At 35.6% G+C, this 19,675-nt stretch overlaps 4 protein-coding genes across 5 annotated transcripts; all 4 read left to right on the forward strand.

Moving 5' to 3' along the window:
- Window positions 1-238: 238 nt before the first annotated feature.
- On the forward strand, window positions 239-4,730 carry Osi17 (DUF1676 domain-containing protein Osi17). The gene is made up of 4 exons (XM_071779221.1): window positions 239-1,714; window positions 1,802-2,034; window positions 2,128-2,840; window positions 3,454-4,730. Exons 1-4 carry the CDS (start codon window positions 1,081-1,083, stop codon window positions 3,590-3,592), a joined length of 1,719 nt encoding a protein of 572 aa, XP_071635322.1. The 5' UTR covers window positions 239-1,080; the 3' UTR covers window positions 3,593-4,730.
- A 1,247-nt stretch (window positions 4,731-5,977) lies between these two features.
- Window positions 5,978-7,648, forward strand: Osi18 (DUF1676 domain-containing protein Osi18). Its single transcript, XM_071779406.1, has 3 exons — window positions 5,978-6,293; window positions 6,436-6,794; window positions 7,205-7,648. Exons 1-3 carry the CDS (start codon window positions 6,190-6,192, stop codon window positions 7,483-7,485), a joined length of 744 nt encoding a protein of 247 aa, XP_071635507.1. The 5' UTR covers window positions 5,978-6,189; the 3' UTR covers window positions 7,486-7,648.
- A 1,970-nt stretch (window positions 7,649-9,618) lies between these two features.
- Window positions 9,619-10,761, forward strand: Osi19 (DUF1676 domain-containing protein Osi19). The gene is made up of 2 exons (XM_071779186.1): window positions 9,619-9,896; window positions 10,053-10,761. Exons 1-2 carry the CDS (start codon window positions 9,699-9,701, stop codon window positions 10,596-10,598), a joined length of 744 nt encoding a protein of 247 aa, XP_071635287.1. The 5' UTR covers window positions 9,619-9,698; the 3' UTR covers window positions 10,599-10,761.
- A 1,957-nt stretch (window positions 10,762-12,718) lies between these two features.
- Window positions 12,719-14,994, forward strand: Osi20 (DUF1676 domain-containing protein Osi20). 2 transcript variants are annotated; one of them, XM_071778844.1, is made up of 3 exons: window positions 12,719-12,843; window positions 12,935-13,751; window positions 14,141-14,994. In XM_071778844.1, the coding sequence occupies exons 2-3, from the start codon at window positions 13,196-13,198 to the stop codon at window positions 14,377-14,379; spliced, it is 795 nt and encodes a 264-aa protein (XP_071634945.1). In that variant the 5' UTR covers window positions 12,719-12,843; window positions 12,935-13,195; the 3' UTR covers window positions 14,380-14,994. The 2 variants fall into 2 exon arrangements, with proteins under 2 accessions (XP_071634945.1, XP_071634944.1); XM_071778843.1 differs by having other exon boundaries at window positions 12,719-13,751.
- The last annotated feature ends 4,681 nt before the right edge of the window (window positions 14,995-19,675 follow it).

A 19,675-nucleotide genomic window follows, 5' to 3' on the forward strand; every position in this document is an offset into this window, starting at 1 on the left:
ACTCGCAACTGGCCGGCTCGTGTAGTCGTCCGTGTCTCTTGATTATACAAATAAAATTCAAGCTGATCGGATCATCATAATCATAATATACGCAAACATAAATATTTTACATTTTAAATGTTACCGGATATTCTAGATGCTCTGAATATTGGAAACACGAGCACACGTGGTATTCATACTCAATTAGCGAAACAGCGTTTCCGGTCAGCTCGTCCGGCTTGTCCTAAACGTACCCCACTGCCTACTGCATATTTATGTATCAGACCTGTGGTCAGGAGTCGGACGGTCTTAAACGCGCGCGTGTAAGAAGCACAGGCCTGGTCGGTTGCAGTCCGAGAGGAGACGATAATGACCTTCCATGGAGGAGCTGGCCGACGCGACGGAGTAGGAGGGCCTTTGACACACTTGACGCTCAGGTGAATTGTAACCGAGAACGGAGAGGTTCGTGGTTAGTGCGAACCGAGAGATTGAACGTAGCGCGTCTCCACGAACGAGATAAAAAGAGAGAAAGAAGGTGAAGCCTTCGAGACGAAACGGGTCAAAGGTGCACAGAGAAAAAGTCATATGTTATGGTAATGTTGGTGATGCGATTGACGGTAGTCAGCATGACGATCGACGTCTGCGATGCAACGTGATCGCGGCGACAGAGCTTACGTGACTTACGTCCGCGTCGCACCGAATTGCCGATCGCGAAGAAGAGGATCATCGATGTCGCTAAGAGGTGGGAGAAGGTCACGGTAGAGTTTTCGGCCAGGAGAGAAAGAAGAGGGGGAAGATCAACGTTGAACGTTGAACAGCGACTCCAATAAGTAGGAAGGGCGTGTGACGACCACGGGTAGATACCAAAGAATCCGACGTGCACGTGGACCAGTGATGATGACCCTTTCGCGAAATCAAAAGTGTACCGGTTCTAGTTACTAAACAAGTAGTTGGTGCCGGTCATATATATTCAGAGCGTGCAGTGCTTCCGGCACGCTACCTCACACCTCTGGTCATAGTGGTCATACGTAAACAAAAGTCAAATAAAATATATATGCATGTACATTAAACGTACTTAAACCTCCGTAAGTGATCCTGAAGATGTATCGGGGAACGACATTAATCCTGTTGTGTCTCTCGATGACGCTATCGTACTCGGAGTTATTCAGTGCTGAGAAACTTAGGCTGTACGCGAAGCTTCTGAAATTTAACACATTAAATATCAACGAAACCGGAAACGAGCTCTGGCACGGGCTTTTCAGGGACTGCAACAAGAGAGTGACGTTTTCTTGCATACAAAAAAATGCGTACACATATCTCGATAATGCATTTATCGAAAGGGACAATATCACCGTCTTCGATGGTCTTGTACTTACGAAAAACAATATCACTTATGATACGTGTTCCAAGACAAAAAATCGTAACGATGTTGGCGAGAATCTCGTGGATGTCGATACGAATGACTGTGATGAAAATAAAGCGGCCGAAGAAATAAAAACACAAGATCGGATGTTTAATGACGAATCGCCACTCGAAGAGATCACGAACGCTCTGCGACGAAAAACAGTGAAATTTTTGTCAACGCGTAATTATGAAATTCAACTTCCGCAGTTTTACTTTGAGGGTACTACGGTGAAGATAAGTCCGCGCGAAATAGACGAGAATGGCGCTCTTATCAGGATAGACTTTGGAACTAATGGTGTAGAAGAGCAGGGACGAATTTTTAAGAAAATCAGTAAGAAAAATCAAATTCTCCAATATTTTTATTATTAGGGATATTATGGATGGAGAATATAATGCCCCTCCTCTTATTTTATTTTAGAGAAGTTCATAACGGCTAAATTGTTAACCAGCTTACTGGCGCTTCTTTTAATTATCAAGCTGATTAAAGTCAAGTTTCTATTCATAATTCCGTTCCTCTTCGGTGTGGGCGCTGCCAAGAAACTTTTCCTAAAACTGCTGCTGTTCTTCATTCCCGCATTCGCTCACATATTCAAGCTTTGCTCCAGCTACTATTCGAACCATGGCCCCAAGTTCCATCACCATCATCATCAGGTACGTTTGTGATCTTTGCATCTCAGTTCTTTCGGATAAAATATTTTTATACAATATTAAATAATGTTAAAATAATCTAAATCTTTGTTTCAGGTAGCTCATCACCATCATCACGTGCCAGTTCCTGTACCTGTCCCAACGTTTTACGAGCATCCTCATCATGATGATACAACTTTAGACGGTTTCGCCGATTACAGCCATCCTCATCATATTCAGTATCGAAAAGATTTGGAAGAACTGAAGGAATGGGGCATCGAGCCTCTAAACGAACCCTACGAAGAATCCAGTCAACCTATAAATCGCGTAGTCCCGGCTCCGACCTCAGCTTCGGGACCAGTGTATTCGGGCTCATACGGATTGCCTCAATATGCGCCGAACGTGAAGCCGATCGCGTCGTCTTATCTGGACAATTCGGTGGCGGCTAATGCTCACAACTTGGCCTATTCCGCATACCGACGACCCGTAGCACAGCCAACTTCCGCTGTATTCTCGATAAGTCCGGGCCTCATGCCCGGTGCAAAGGCACCGATGAAGAACCCTTACGCGGTATTTGCGCCGAACATACGCCCGATTCACCATCAGCCTCAAAGGTTCTTGACACCTGTCGCAAGTGCCAAGAGTTCCTCTATTTCGCGACAGGACACGGAAGACGAATATTACGGGCCGATAATCGCTCGGCTGGAGGATATCTTCGGGCAGCTGAGATTCCATGGGGAGACGTGCAGAGAGATGCTCGTTTGCAGCATGTACAAAAATCCGGCGGGCTATTCGCCGCACAGTAACCTCGTGTCGAACGAACTCTCCAGGTATGAAGCGCAGTAGCAACTACGTGGCTTATCGATTAAATCGCGGATCACAAAGAGAAAGGTGGAGATCGCCCGCGCGCTCCGAATCACGTTAATCGGGTCATGTTGGTTTCTCTCTCTCTCTTTCTCTCTCTGTTTCTTTCTCTTTTCTTCATATCGTTCGTATTTGCCGTTTCTTAATGTCGGGAATGCGATTTCGCGCATCACGCTAGTCTTACCTAAATATATAGCTTTGAGCGTTGCGTCTTGCTTAGTATTTTATTAACAATTGGCATAATTTATGAAGATACTTTCAGTCAAGCCGGCTACGCGACGGACCGGAAATATAGTACAGTTCCGTTGCATTTATGACGTTCGTCGAGTAACTCGCTTACGCATAATTGCAGCCTTTTAAAAAGTAAACTTTTTATCTAGAAGCAAAATTACGTTTTCAAGCAATGTGCATATATTATCGAATTATTCCGGTAATGAGCAAGGAAAACAACATGAATCAGGTCAACGCGGCTCGAAACAAGCACGTTAATTGAGACGTATAATATCTCACTATGCTTTTTAACACAGAGTGCCTTTTGCGGATTGAATTAATTTAAAAAAATTATATGTATTTTTTCAGAGATCCGCAAGAACTCAGGCGTGATATAACAGAAAGTACGTCCAGTCAAAAGTTCTACAGATATATGAACGCAGCCAGACACGGTCAAGACGGTGGAGATTGCCTTAAAACGTATCCCTGTCATAGTAATGTTGAATAAGTGTCCCGTAACGTAAAATTTATATCGACTCGCATAATCTGCAATTAAAATATAACAGATATTACAATCATGTATAATACTGCTGGACATATATACATATATTTGCTCAATGAGGCCGAAGAAATTACATTAGAAGCTCAGCGTCGTAACGTTGCGTAATATCTTTATAAGAAAGACCGACGATATACTGCCATGCATTAATTTATGAATACATGTATGAGACGTGTGTGAAGTTGTATGAACTCTAATTTTCCTATTAGAAAAGAAACTGGGGTGCTCTGCGAATAGCACTCGTCGTACTAATACTAGCAATTAATTTAGTTTATAAAATGCTGATCAATACGTTGAACGTAATATATCTTATTGTAATTTATGCCAATTTTTCAAATTTTATGACCGAATTTAGTAAGGAGTAAAATCGGTGAATTTTGTGATGGCGTGTCAAAGTTTTTATAGTTTATTGACGCGTTGTCAGCAAGATCACTGTCTCCAAGAATAATATCATTATTAGATATGATTAGATAATAAGATTCATACAATGTTGGATTATGTGGCATTTTATGAGTTAAGCGAGCTTTATAATTTTTAGATAATTTTTCAAGTAATACAGAAATTCATGATATTCTATGAAATTATCGGGAAAAATTGTACTAATTTAATTGATTCATATCCGGAAAACACAGATATCTTATAATTAAAGAAAGAAAAAATTTCTTTATTCGTGGAACGTAATATGACATAATTATTTCTTAATATTTATGTACAGAACAAACTAATTAGAACATTTAATGATAAATTTATCTTCTTTATGATTACTTACATACAATAGCATAAAAGATATTTAGATGCCGTTTTAATAAATTAAAAATATATTAAAAACATATTGCATTTTTGCATGATAAGTGTGATGTTATGTAAAAATTAATTAAAAGGTAGCGTTTAGTATATAAGAGCTATTTATTTCGTTAGATAATTAATCAGCTGCTGTTATATATTCGGGTGCCATACCCAATAAATGTTAGTTAAACTTTATCTTAAATCTTCTAACTATACAAATATCGAAAAACAATGTAGAAAATGAACTTTTAATTAATTATGTGGCCTAATCGTGTATATTAATTTATGCGCAATAAAATATTAAATCAATGTTTATACATATGTATCTTTATACATTATCCTTATATATATCTACACGTTTGTATTTAATATTTTCAGTAGCAAATTATTCTTAAGTCACATGCCGACTTTTTAAATTAAAATAGTCTCAAAAATATTCTAAATATTCTATTTATTTGTTTCTTTCAAAAATTGTATGTGCAATTGTATTGAGCGAGATAATTTCTCTCTCTCCCTCCCTCTCTCTTTCTCTCTGATAATAATATAATAAAGAATATATAAATTTATTTAATAAATTAGTTTAAATATATTATTGTATTATTATTCTATTTTCTGGTTGACAGAGTCATTAAAGAAATCGTTGATTTTTTTTAGTAAACATACAAATAATATAAAAAATATATAATATCTTTCTCAATATCATCATATTGTAAAATTGTAGGTCTCCCTACATCTTTTCCTACTTCTCTCTAGTAATTGTAAATATAACTATTTGTTTAATTTTATAAAGTATAAATATAATTATGTAAAAATATATGCTACAAATCAAAGTATCTATAATAAGTAAATAGAAATTACTTATTTAGTTTCATCTATATTCACATTAAAAATGTTGAAGCGTTACGATTAAAAAAGGTGAACATGTAAAGTCCCGAAATAAATGTGCCGAAATTTGAAACTCAAACTCAAAATTTTGCAAGCAGAACAAGTAAGACTACATAATTATCCTTACCAACTTTTAGCTTTATTAGGAGACTCGTTTTTTTTAAATTTTTTTTTTAATTTAATAATGTAGTCTAATAATTGTTTTTAATAATGTAATCTTACTCGTTCGGTTTTAAAAATCTTATTTTTTTAATTATTTGAGATATAATAATTTTTCTCCCATTTTCCATAATACGACGTATAATTTTATTATTTAATTTTCTCAATAATGAGCTTCTTGAACAGTCTCAAACTTTAACAGAATTTTTTTTATAATGAAATCTACAGAATCTATTTGGATTCAAAGAGTTTTCATTATTTTAGTCGTAACGTTTCGACATTCTTAAAAGTAAAGTACTTAAAAATCCAAAAAAAGAAAAAATAAAATAAAAAGTTACTATTAAAATATTATAATTTTGCAGTAAAAGTCACGCTATAAAAATGTCTTAAAAAGTCACGAACTTATTGAAAAGTGTTCTGAATAAGTATCATCTGAATACAGTTCACTGATGAACATAATCTAAAAACGGAAATGATATTTGGTGTAGAACTGTAGACATTGAAATCGAAATCGTTTCAGAGGGACGAAAGCGCTCAGAGTCGTGAAAATACCGACACCCTAAATAATGAGGCTTTCTTCTTTTCTTTCAACCAGCCAGCAACACGTCCCTGATCAAAATTCATCGGTCGTACACGACTGCCATCAGCTATAAAACCCCGTTGACTTCGACCGTACTGGCATTCGGTCTTTAGTCTGGCGAATCGGTGATACCGCCATGAGGATTTTAACCACTTTTGTGTCAGTAGCCCTTCTGGCGATTCTCACTAGTGCGCAACAAATAGAAACTACCGTTGATGTTCTGCAAGAAATTTATCACAGGTAAATTATAATTTTTATATAATTCTAATTATTGATAATTATTTGTGTTAAATTAAACTAAAATGTCAAGATTAAAATAGTAATATCTTAGAAATATTTAATGCTCTTTTTAATAACCCTATACGAATTTGAAATGTTTCAGATGCGCAGATAGCGAATCCATGTTATCTTGCGTTAAACCGAAAGTGTTGGCTTACATCACCGATGCCGTGAAACAAGACAGATTAGCAATTACGGAAGATTTAGCAGTAGTTAAATCCCGCGATGCCCCAGAGCATAAGGTGGAAGATTTACCTTCACAATTTGACGCCGCAGATCCATCCAAGAGAAAACTCCTGCGAACATTGATACTCGAGAAATTGGACGCGTATTTGGCAAGCCATCAGCTTGAGGCTAAACTACCAGCAGTGATTGTAGGATCCAATATTGTCCCCAGATCCTTAGTCGACAACATGCCAAAGAGTCTTACAATCCCTCTTAGTGACTCTTCTAATGAACAAGGTAACTTAATAACCAATAGTACGAATACTGGTGTTTACATTATTTTATTTACAATCTGCATTTATACACTGAGAAAAAAAATTTGTCAATCCAAAGAAATATTTAGTTCGATACGTTCAACTAAACATTTTAGTTAGTTAACTAAACAATTCAACTAAACATTAGTTGAATTAATTAATTCTTGATTAAAGAAACGAAATAAATTGTTGAAATAACTAATATTTAGTTAACAACTAAAATGTTTAGTTGAACGTATCGGACTAAATATTTCTTGGGATTAACAATTTTTTTTCTCAGTGTATAAACTGATAGATAACTATAAAAGAAAAATAACTATGAATAAGTAATATCTGTTAAGACTACAAGATTTCTTGACGAACGTTTTAAGTAGAGTTTCTTTGTATTTGCAGGTCGCGGTTTCGTCAAGAAAGTGATGATACCGTTCCTTCTTGGTCTCAAGTTCAAAGCCACCGCTTTGGTACCTCTTGCTCTCGCTCTCATCGCTTTGAAAACGTGGAAGGCACTGACTTTGGGTCTTCTATCATTGGTTCTCAGCGGAGCGATGATGATCTTTAAGTTGACTAAACCGAAAGTCGCTTACGAGGTTGTTCACTATGGTCACCCACCTATAGAACACCCCCCTCATTGGGACACCGCACCCCACGGACCTTACAAGGCCTATAGGAAATAGAACGATGTATAACAAGATTGATTGTTTTATCGCGATTGTATAGATTTACCTATTTATTCATTGTTAGTTCCACCTACATTATTTATGTAAACTTTTACATTATTTCATCAAATAAACTTTGCCGCTACTTTCATCTCAACATTCTGTTTTAATATTTTATAAACTATTATTTTCTTCAGATGTAAGGACGCTATCGTTCCAACAGTGAATACGTCTTACAAAAGAATAATAAACAAATATGAAAGCATTAATAAGTTTCAAAATTGAAAAAGTAATTCTTTCTTTGGCGCCTTCTCACTCTTAACATATCGATGTGTAATTTGAATAAATGAACTATTGTTAGAATCAATACAATAATTTCATATAGAGATTATATATGTATAGTAAATTAGCATAATATATAGAAATGCGTAAATACATTTAAAAATATTAAGATATAATTTTTCAAACAATTTTACACGCACAAATTTGTTAGTTTATGTAATCTATACTATCGAATTGTTTTCAATTTTCATAAATATTGAAAAATGCCGTATCTCTAAAAAAAGATAGATATCTGTGGTAATACAGGGATTGCAGTTCATGGAATGTTTGTTGGTGTACGCAAATATTTGTTACTTTCCTATAATAAACGGACTAAAACGAATAAATTAATTGTACAAAATGCGAAATATATTGATCGACATTTTATCGGGTAAACGGCCTAAATGTTTATGCAAACTTGACCCAAAATTCTAGTTGTCGTTTCATTGTTATGATAAAGAAGAAGTCGGGCAGGAAGACAGAAATGTCTCCGATAGTACCCTATGCACATTCTCGCGCGAGAAACTCGCACGCAACGCGCATTACTGATGTACCCTGAACTGTTTTCCTTTAGGTTCGATCAGGAGCTTTACAATTTAATTAGGTCTGACAGGGTGAAATTAGTAGTGTCTAGAGATCGGGTTAACGACATAAGGAAACGTGAAGAGAACATGAAGAGACAGAAGGGAGTTTTAACGAGGCAGTCGTGTGGAAAGTTATGATCGTGCTATGAATGAACGATTGATTCAATGCCAATGTTATGACGACTTTAGTGTCAAGGATAAAGGACTCTTACTACGTATATATTATGATTTCCGATTGTATGCTATAAAGAAGAACGACTAAAAAGATTAAATAATCAAAAATAATTTAGGATAAAAAATTTTCACTTATTTCTCTTTCTTTAACTTTTCCTTTTGCCTGATACAGAATCAAGATTAATTATCGTTACATGTGCCTGAATCATAAATACTTATTACAATAATTAATTATCAATTTCTCGTATGCCATTCTGCATTCAAATCATTAGACGAATTGCTACGCACATCGAAAAATCAATCATTAAAGAATGACTTAATAAATTATTTAAGTAGGTAATATTGGTTTTAAAATAACAAAGATATTTAAATAATCTGATTACGCATTATTACATCAATTTTTTGTGTATATGTGGTCTATTTCTAAAAAATAATTATGTACTTTAATTTATTCTTGTTTTCTTGTAAAATTTTATTTTTATCCAATAATAGAGCTCTGTATAATGTCCTAGAAAACCTTTGTAAGATTAGACTTCTTTCCTCCAAACGTTTCTAATAACTTTTTTCAAAATTCCGCTCTCACCTGAATGAATCAAGTCTAATTACAAAATCCGACTGCGTTCGTAATAAAAAATTTAATTTCAAGCCATGCTTCAAAAATATTCCACGAGCGACTACCGTCGCAAGTGGGTCTTCAGATATCGTTCGTGGAAAGCAAACTACTGTTCATTAATATCATAGATTCCATCGCGTTTCATGAGCGAAATGTATGACCTATCGGGGCCGCCGCGCCACCCTGATTCGACGTCGCGTGCCGTATGTCGCGCGATCTCACGCTCGCCCGGTTTATCCTCCCTCATTAGGTAGTCGCGGCATGATCTGTAGCGAGGCCTCAATAATCGAAGACCATACTGAACGAAAAGAAAATCCACGCCCGGATGGAAGTGGGGGAGTATTCGGGATCGCCGCTACGCGACTCTTCAACGTGCGTTGTACGATTCGACGATAGGCCTTCGTATAAATACCGTACTGCCCAACCCATTGGCATCAGTCGTCGTCCCGCGATCGTCCTCATTCATTATCCACGAACAAGTGCATAGCGCGAATTTTCCCCAAGAGTCTTCACGAACGGATATACCCCCTGCTAACGCCATGAAGTTTTTCATCCTATGCGGCCTACTAGCGTTGGCCGCTGCGCAACCAGCCAAGAATGAAAACTGGAAGAATGCCATGGACGAGATGGTAGATCAGTCCAGGTCTGAATGTTCGCAGAAGAACGATGAGATCGCTTGCATGAAGTTCAAGGTGTTTAACCTGCTCGACCAAATCTTCAGTAAGGATAATTTTAAGGTAAGTATCGGTAATATTTTTTAAATATTACTCAATGATACGGTAGAGTTTCCTTTTCATTTTATTTAATAAAATTGCATAAATTTCTTATATATAGAACAGAAATATTTTGCTTTAATAAATCTGCCGACCTTTTATCTATCTTTATTTTTGCAGATATCCGAAACGGTGGAAGTTACACGTAACTCATACCCCATCGAAGCGACGTCTGCTCGTAGCGAGAGTTCTTTTCTCGATACCGTACAATCTTACTTGGCCTCTCACGACGTGACCTTTAAACTGCCGCTAGACTCCATCGTGAAGGTGAGCTCGCGCGATATCGAAGATGATCAGCTCACCTTCAACATCAAGTTCGGCCAGGGCCGTGCCGTCGATGAGGCTCGTAGATCCAAGCTGAAGAAAGTCATCATCCCTATCCTCGTGTTCGTCTTGCTGAAGGCGATGACTCTGATCCCTCTGGCCATCGGTGTGCTCGGTTTGAAGGCCTGGAACGCCCTGCAGCTCTCATTCTTCAGCTTCATCGTGGCCGTCGGCATGGCCATCTTTCAACTCTGCAAAAAAATTGCCGCCGATACCCACGCTGCGCCCATTGCTCACGGATGGGAATATCAAACTCAGTACAGATCTTTCCAGGATCAGGATCAACTCTCGACATCGCAACTTGCGCACAATCTCGCATACACCGCTCATGCACAACTCTAATGTCACTCTCGGTCTCTGTAGATGCTTTTGTAAAATACCTAGCTTCCTATTTTTACTATCTATTTAATAAATTATTATTGCAAGTCATTTCAACCTATGCTTATTTGCAAACCTGCTTTCCCGATGCCGCTTGTCACTCGATGCTAAAATTTATTCAAGGAAAAAGGAGATTAGTTAAATTAATGTTAATATATTGCAGTTTTCAATCAATATACTTTTTTACAAAATTAGATATATAAACAATATATAATATATATATAAAATAAAAGTAGAGACAGTACAATTTGTGCCATATATGAAAAAAAAGATAAATTTAAACTTGGTTTGAGACTTATTTGTTATTAAAACATTTAAATGTGTTTAAAATTAAAAAAAATTTAAAATATTGTTTTAAGCTTGTCTATTTTTTTTTACGTATACAAACTAGTAATTTTTTAAATTAATTTAATAATAGATATTTTCAGGTATTTATAAAAATAGAAAGTCAGATGAACATTTTATCTAGTCTATACTCTGTTTTTTATGATTGATTTAGCAATATGCCTTAGAAAAAAGTTTTTAATTTTACATCTTTAAGATTTGTGTGATATACTTTATCACCTTTATTTCTGCAACACATTGTTTAATTATCTTTCTTTTCTATATTTAAAGGAATGCTTACATTTTTAATCAATCGAAACTTTATAGGATATTTAAAGAAGTCCTACACGTACACACTTATATGGGAATGTGATCACTTTCGTTCCTTACGAAAGTTGATTGGAGAAATCACTACTTTTAAAGAGTCATTTCACTATTTTAACATATTACGTGACTTGCAATTTCCATGAAAACGAGAAAATCTATATGCACATCATACGTGCAACTAAGTATCACTTTATATGTTATGTTTAGCTATTCTCATTAACGTTCACATCATGTCACATCCATATGTATTCTGATATAAATTAGTACAATATATTTTGGAAAATAAAAGATTTATAATAAATTAAAATAAATAAAAATAACTAAATTAAGATTTCAGTTTGTACTTATATCTAGTTATGTTGTTACTATATATTATAATGTAATAATCATTATTTTCTACAGCTGTCCTTATTTACCACTTTAATTAAAGAAATTTGTTCAAACATACGTAACAAATAGCGCAGCAATAAATCTCTTTTTATATCTTTTTATTGCCATTTTATTTTAATTTAAAAACAGAAATAAATATCACAACAAAGTATCGAAGTGCGTTTTTTATCTTTATTAGAGAAAAGAAATATATCTCATAAATGGCACAAAATCAGTTTTAAAAATAACATAACGTAATTTTATAAATTGATATTTAGAAAAAAAATTGCCATCGATATTTTTTAAAAAAGAAGTTAAAATAACGTAGTAGCATTTTGAGTGCATAATGTATAGTTTCTAATTTTTTTATGATAAAAATCTTATCTTTTTTTAACACTATAACAAAATTTACACTTATCCTGCTTTCTCCACAAATGTCATTGCCGCTCACAATGTCATATGCAAGAAGCAAGTGTTACAGCGTTATAACAGTAGCGTATAAATCATCGTAATTCCATGTTACAATCAATTAGAGGAGATGCCATTTTTGGTCGGACTAAATATTGATAGCCTAATAATAATATTTCTATGTGAATTTAGTATACTTTTCCCAACTCAATAAACTACCGATTATTTGTCTTAAAACACAGTTTCTTGTTGGAACAGTAAATCCATCCACTTAAATCGATAATCTATTTAACTTGTAATGTTAATAAGCATCCTTTTAAAATCACTGAAAAGAATTTATTGTGAAAAATATCACCCCAGCCAGAGTTCGAACTCGAACCTAGACCTCTCTACAATCCGTGACGGATGTCGAAGATGGCATCTTGTCTAATTGACTGTAATTGTAAGATTCATATCGGTCCAGTTTCACTTATTAATGTAAAACGTAAAACAATGTGTTGCATCGTAACTCTAGAATAGCAGTATAGGTATCGTATCCTTTTAAATCACCGTACGCGCTCATATACGCATGACTTGCAATTTTCTGGAGTGTTACAGCGACAACAGTTACTCATTCTGTTAAATCATAGAAGGCATACAGGCCGCGAAACGGCGCCTGACAGTTTACGACGAGTCAAGTGAGACTCGCAAAGGCGAAGAGACGCGAGACGCAAGTTCCGTTTCCCGTATGCGTTGCATGCCATCGTGTACGCGACGTACAACAATCGATACATATACACGCGTGAGTGAATGAGCATGAGGGAGGTTCGAGGGGGATTGGAGGTACGACACTCTATGCCAGTGAAATTTGAATAATTTCCCTTTAATCGTAGATTCCCGGCATGCGCGACCGAATAACATAGATTCATAGGGGGACAAATTAAATAAAAGGGACGAGCCACTCCTCCGTCAGTCGCAGTTCGATTGCCGATGATCGCTCGCTCGCACGGGTGGACGATCGATCGCTTTTATTGACACGCGGTATTGCGAGAACGGCGAGTGGAATCTATACGAGACGAAGAAGAAGAAGAAGAAAAAAGGGGCGACTCGAATAATCTTCTACAAAACGTCGAAGAAAGGAAAAGGATACCGACATGCGACTGATAGTATCAGTAGGCGTGATCGTTCTATTGGTTGGATCTTGCACAGCCAATCAGGACTTTCTGACAAATTCTTTAAACGAATGTATAAAGACAGAATCCTGGACATCTTGTTTGAAGCATCAAGTTTTGGCTTATCTGGACAACAAACTGGGAACCACCACGGAAGCGAGATCGCTCGAAACCGTCGACGAAGCAATCGTTGCCAGGACCTTCAAGTATTTAAAGAGTTTCGATTATGGAGTTGATTTACCTTTCGTCGATGCTAGTTTGAAGTACAGACCTAACAGGAGCCTGACAGACCTTGACCTTGAATTCAAGGACAATGACGTAGCTACCAGTCAAGCTCGAGGACTCTTGAAGAAGAAGCTCCTACTACCGTTTTTGCTGCTGTTGAAATTGAAGTTGAAAGCTCTAATGCCCATCTTTGTCGCCATTATTGGACTAAAAGCGCTAAAGGCTCTGGTCTTGTCGAAGCTTGCTCTTCTTATCGTGATTGGATTTGTTGCTATGCAGCTCTTCAAGAAAGGTGGCATGATGATGCCGATGGGTACGTTTATATATCCTTAATAAATCCTTTCAGTACCTCTCTAATATTCAACATAAAAGTAATTTTTTACATTTATAATAAAAATTAGAGGTAGTTATATATTGTTACTTCTAAAATAATTTCAGTTTTCTTAACTCATTTATACAAAATAATTTCACTTTTTTCTATAAAAAAATATGTACTATTTTATGTTTATTAATTTTATTTATTTAAAAATATTAATTTAATTTATTATAACATTTCAATAAATTAATTATTAAATAAAAAAAGACATTACATAAAGATTTCTATTAAATTTTGGAGAATAATTGCAGCACGAAGAAAAATTTCACATTTGCACTGCGTAACTTTGATGGAATGCATAAAAAGTGAAATTTTTACGATTGTAGGAATGTCCATGGAACCGGGATCAACCTATGGTGCTCCACCTATGCTCTCGACGACGTCGAGCTATGACCCCGTCAATACGTGGGACGGCAGTGGTCCTTATTCCCGCGTTTGGACGCCGACCAATGGTGTGGAAGCCCAAAATCTTGCTTATAGCTATTACTCGCCCGGCAGCAGCTCCAGCTCAGTAGGATCCTCTTCGTCGTCCTCATCTTCAAGCAGCTCAACGAACTACAACTGAACTCGTTCTAATGTCCCACTAACGACGCATCGATCAATTGTCCGAGGTTGCCCTCGTAAACGCATTTCCCATCGTACGTCGGCAAATAAGATATACGACCAAAGAAACGCACGCCAAATAATCAAGTAGCTCACTGACGATCGATGCTGACGCGACGTCAGTTTCGTTCAAATTTAAAGACTGTCGGCTTTGTGCTGACTATAATCGTAGAATCGTTTTATCGGTTCAACAAAACTCGCATCGAGCTCGACAGATTTGTTAGCTTATCGAAAAATTAGTTGCGCTAATTAAATTTTTGATTAAGTTTAAGAATCCACAATATTCCCTTTAATCGTGACATTGCTATGCCTGACATTCGGAATATGTTGGCAAATAGAATTAAATTAAATTTTCTGTTTAAAGAATTATATGGAATATCGATACGACCGTTCGTCTTTTTTTTAAGTGTGACATGTAAGCGCCGAAGTAATGATCATCTTTGCATGCATTAAAGTGCAAGTAAAAGATATTGACAATTACATCGTCAATATGTTGTCGAATATATTTGCGAGGCAATACAAAATTATTTCTTCGGTGGATATTGATTATTTATTTTTCGTGTGACTATTTATTATTACCTTCGCGTTTGTTAATAAAAGCATTTTTTGTAAAGTAAATTGATATTTCACATATATTTATTCTCTTCCTAGTTTTATTTCTATGCAATTTCTCTAATATTCTCAAATTAAATATGACAAATAAATAAATTAAATATCATTTTTAAAAATTTAATTATTTTAGATAAGTCATATATTGTATAATTAAATAGAATATATTGTATAATTAAATCTCTCATAAGATTCATCAAGCCCCTGTAAGATGTTTGCTATGCCACAGTGTATGTAAAATCTGTTGCCATTCCTTTAAAGAATATGATTACAATAATATAAAGAATAAAATTCACAATACACTTAAATAATAAAAAAGTAATAACAATTACAATATTACTTTAAATTATTATCTTACCAAATTATATTTATGCAATATCTCACTATATTCTAAAAATGGTTAACAAGAAACCTTTTACAGTAATTTTTGACATTTAATATTGAATGTCAAAATGCATAATATTTAATTATTAATTTTTAATGAAATAAAAGTATAATATATTTTATTTAAAAAAAACATCTAAGCTTTGAAAACTGTATATTCTCCAGCTGGTAATATCGTTACAATATCATGGTCAAGAACAATGTGAGATGGCGCTTACAATGTAAGAAACCATTGGAACGATCCCGGATGATCCATGGATCACACAATCTATCTTTTTTATCGACCGTCACAATTTTTTATATTGTTATAAATCGTTAATAATCTTTGTAAAAAATGACTTTTAAGTTTTATCAAACGTTATTATCAGTGTTTCATTATAAATATTAAATTACAAATACATAACCACAATTATTACTTACATGCATTTTTAAATATTATGAAAATGATTTCGAATAATCAATTTTCATTCAAAGTAATTCTCATCTGATGTTAACAGGCGGAAAATAATTTTATTATACCAACAGATATAATAAGATTGTAAGTTATGTTTTTTTCAGAATATTATTTGATAACTAGAATACTGAAAATAGCACATATTGCATATTTTAATACATTTAGTCTTTGTCACAGTTATTACTATAATTGATGGGCTATTTGTCATTTATAGTGTTAAAAGATTATGGCACGTTTTCATGTTCAAATTCCAAGTAAACTATAAACCTGATTTCCTATTTGTTATGGACCGACCAATACAATTCTTTTGTTCTCACCAAACAATTGTCCTTTGAACTATCCGTTTTCAATGATATGCAGTTTAAACACCCTTTCGTTAAAGTAATATTTTCACTTTCACTTTTCTTCGGTGCTAAAAAAAAATCACATTGACCAAAAGGCTAAAAGACATAGTAAAAGTTGATGCATTCCAAGATTCCAAGGTAAGCTATCAGGTAAAATTGTCCTAATACTAAAAGGGTTTACAAATCCGATAGTCAGAAAAAGCTTAAAATATCTTAGTAGCACAACAAATAATCTTTTTTTGGGTTTTGGGTTTTTCACATTATGCACTATAAAACAGATCCTTTCTTTTTATTACCGAAGAGAGAGAGAGAGATAGAAAGAGAGAGAGAGAGAGAGAGAGAGAGAGAGAGAGAGAGAGAAAGAAGAAACCGCCCAGTACATTTCGCCGTGTCATCGTTGAATCACATTTGTAATAAGTAAAAGCAATCAGTGAAAGCAAAGAGCAGTCGGATCAGTCTAATTCATTGAAAGCGCGATTTCTATTCGTCCGAGAACGCTTGAGGTAAAGATATCTGCGGGGTCAACAGCAGGATACATCTACTTTGCATACGATCCCATGATCGATTTTGCGTAAGAAGTTTGCTTCCACATACGCCAATATCCTGCGCCCGCGCCGAGTATAGGGCACATATTCTTTAGAAAGCGTGTTTATCGCATCCTCAAGATCGTGCGCGATTGTGAAACCTTCCATTACGCTAACAATGTTGCTGAAAGTACGTATATATTATTTTAATAATCATAGTATGGATCTACAGTGTTGAACGGAGAGTTTCCGGGTACTCGCGCGTATGACGTTATATGGCGATTACGTAGAAAGAATCGCTCATGTTGTGATCAAGTTTTACTCGTATGATTGGTACCATTAGATTGCAAATTTCTTTCAGATATACCTTCGATTTCCACTGCATTTCCGCGTTGTAAAGCATTATAAGCTTGTTCTCACCGCGTCGAGAGATTTCAACGCTGACGGAAAATGTCACATTCCTGCACTAAAGACTCAAGTATTCGCAAGAATCTAAGAAGTTGCATACGTATGTATATTATTGTGTTACATATATAGTGTAACATAGTATTTTATAATATGTTTGCATAAAATTAAATATTGCAAGCAAATTCTCTTTCTATAATCACATAATGCGAAAACAGCTTGTTTCTTATTGCCTTTATACTTTCACGCAAATGTGAATAATTTTAATAAGAAAAGAAGAAATTTTAAGTGTATGTATATGATATAATTATAGCTGTTTTATTTTGGAATAAATTCCGAATAAATAAATTGTTAATAAATTAAATAAACCATTGTTTTATTTTTTCCTGTTTTTTCTGCAATAATGAATTTCTTCTATCTTGGCATAAAATAAATCAGACTCGTCGATCTTATCTCTTGCCGAAGCTTGCGTGTATAATAAACATGCATTTCCTGACAGAATAGAAATGCTTTCCCCACAACCCTTTCCGGAAAATATCCTTCCGTTTGCGCCCTTAATACATTCCGAAACTCCTCAAGAGAGTGGTTTCAAGATATTTTTGGGCGACCACATTCTCACGGTCGACCAAAACCGCGCTTCTTCTTCCTTCGTTTTATATCTGTTTTATTTACGATCTGAATTATGCATGTCTGTGGATAAAAACGTGGAATCGTATTAAATAATTTCACAAGGAACAATTATCCATCGATAAGGACCAATTTCTCTGACCGCTAAGTTTTTCCTACATCGTTGAGAGAAACTAGAATATGCGCTCCAGTTTCGCGGGTGATTTACAATTTACATGCGATCGTTCTTCTCACGAACGCGAAGAAGACCTCCGGCGAGAATCGCAGCGATACTTAACGATGGCATTCACTTCGATGCATCGTTACTCGCGCAGCGGGAAGATAGTATAATTAAAGTCTCCTAATCTTCTTGACACATAAAGATATCAGGAAGAGACATACGTCACGCAGGTGGGCAAATTGATCTAGACGAGGAGATGAGCGCACGAGGGCCCTCGAGCTATCGGTCGCACAGGATACGTTACTTCCTGCATTCGTATTCCCTGTTTCTGATGGTATATGGACAGTCGGCCGGCAACTGAAAAAGTAGCAGCGTTTGTCGAGCTATCGACAAGCTGCACGGGTCCTCTCTCTCTCTTCTTCGTGTACCCTCTGCCTTCCTTTTTATACGAGTTCTATTAAAAAAGCTCGTATAAAACTAGCGATCTTTTGTGAAGGTATACATAACGCGCAAGAAGGGTGCTCGAGTGCGCGCGGAAAGGACCGCGAGAAAGAGAGAAAGAGAGAAGGAGTGAGGAAAAAGAGGAGGAGGAGGAGAAGAGAGTGATGCATACACGCGGTGGATGCAACGTGTGGCGTAGGCGCCTGTTACACAACCGGAAGCGAGGCTACGGGGCGGAATAAGAAAGTTTGTGTGGACTAGCGCGGATACGAGACACACTTCAATTCTGCCGTGTTCGTCTCTTTCTCGCTTCCCGCTTCTCTTCTCTTCCATTATGTAACATGAAATTGATACTCGACGTCCCAACACTCGGCAAACTCATTATGCAGTGGTTATGCATGTCGGATTTGCTGGTAAATTGTGCAATTTCGTATATATCGTTCAGCTCGTTAAATAACGTTTTCGTATAAAGTATTTTCACATAGCGCGCGTGACCAATTGAATTTTAATAAAGCATGTAAATCTCTACGTTTACTTGCTGCGTACTGCAAATCTTGTCGTACAATTACCATAATTATATGGCTAGTTTGAATAATACCATTACTCTGTACAGCTCTGTACAGCACGGCGACATTTAATCGCGCGTGATGTGACATTTGATGCGTATGCCAGCGCGAATTTTTCTTAACAGGCTCCTTTTAACGCGACTCTTTTGCGGAGATGTCCTAAGCCAAGCATACCGGAACAATTACATCTAATGTGACCTTCGAAAACTAACATGTGAATCGTAATCGATCACTACAGGTATTCTTTATACTTCCCTTGGTAGCAACCTTTTCCAGGTATAATTTCTATTTTTACTTTACAATGCGCGTATACATGTGTTACATCTCCTTTCAAAGAATCGTATAGAACCTCGATCATATTGAACCTTGAATTTTGTTTTATTAATAAAGATCTTCAAGAATGGACATATTTTAAAACTTTTTACATAATAGTAAATTGCTTACAATATTCTTTTACTTAATATCTTATATTTGTTATTAAATAATTCGAATCTCTTAAATTATTATAACATACTATTATACATCTTGATGTAATGTACCAAATTTTTTATCCAAATAAATTTAACTCTTTTAAAGATAAACTCTTTTCGTGCAACATATTCCATATCAGCTTTTGAAGTTTTGCAATATTTTATTTTAAAGCACTTTTTGTATGTATAAAGAGAAATGTTGGAGGTACACGCGCGCGTATAGAAACTTCCATTATAACCGTTTCTCGGGATAATACCATTGCGTCCTACAATA

The sequence above is a fragment of the Temnothorax longispinosus genome, chromosome 5 (assembly GCF_030848805.1).
Source record: "Temnothorax longispinosus isolate EJ_2023e chromosome 5, Tlon_JGU_v1, whole genome shotgun sequence".
NCBI lineage: Eukaryota > Metazoa > Arthropoda > Insecta > Hymenoptera > Formicidae > Temnothorax > Temnothorax longispinosus.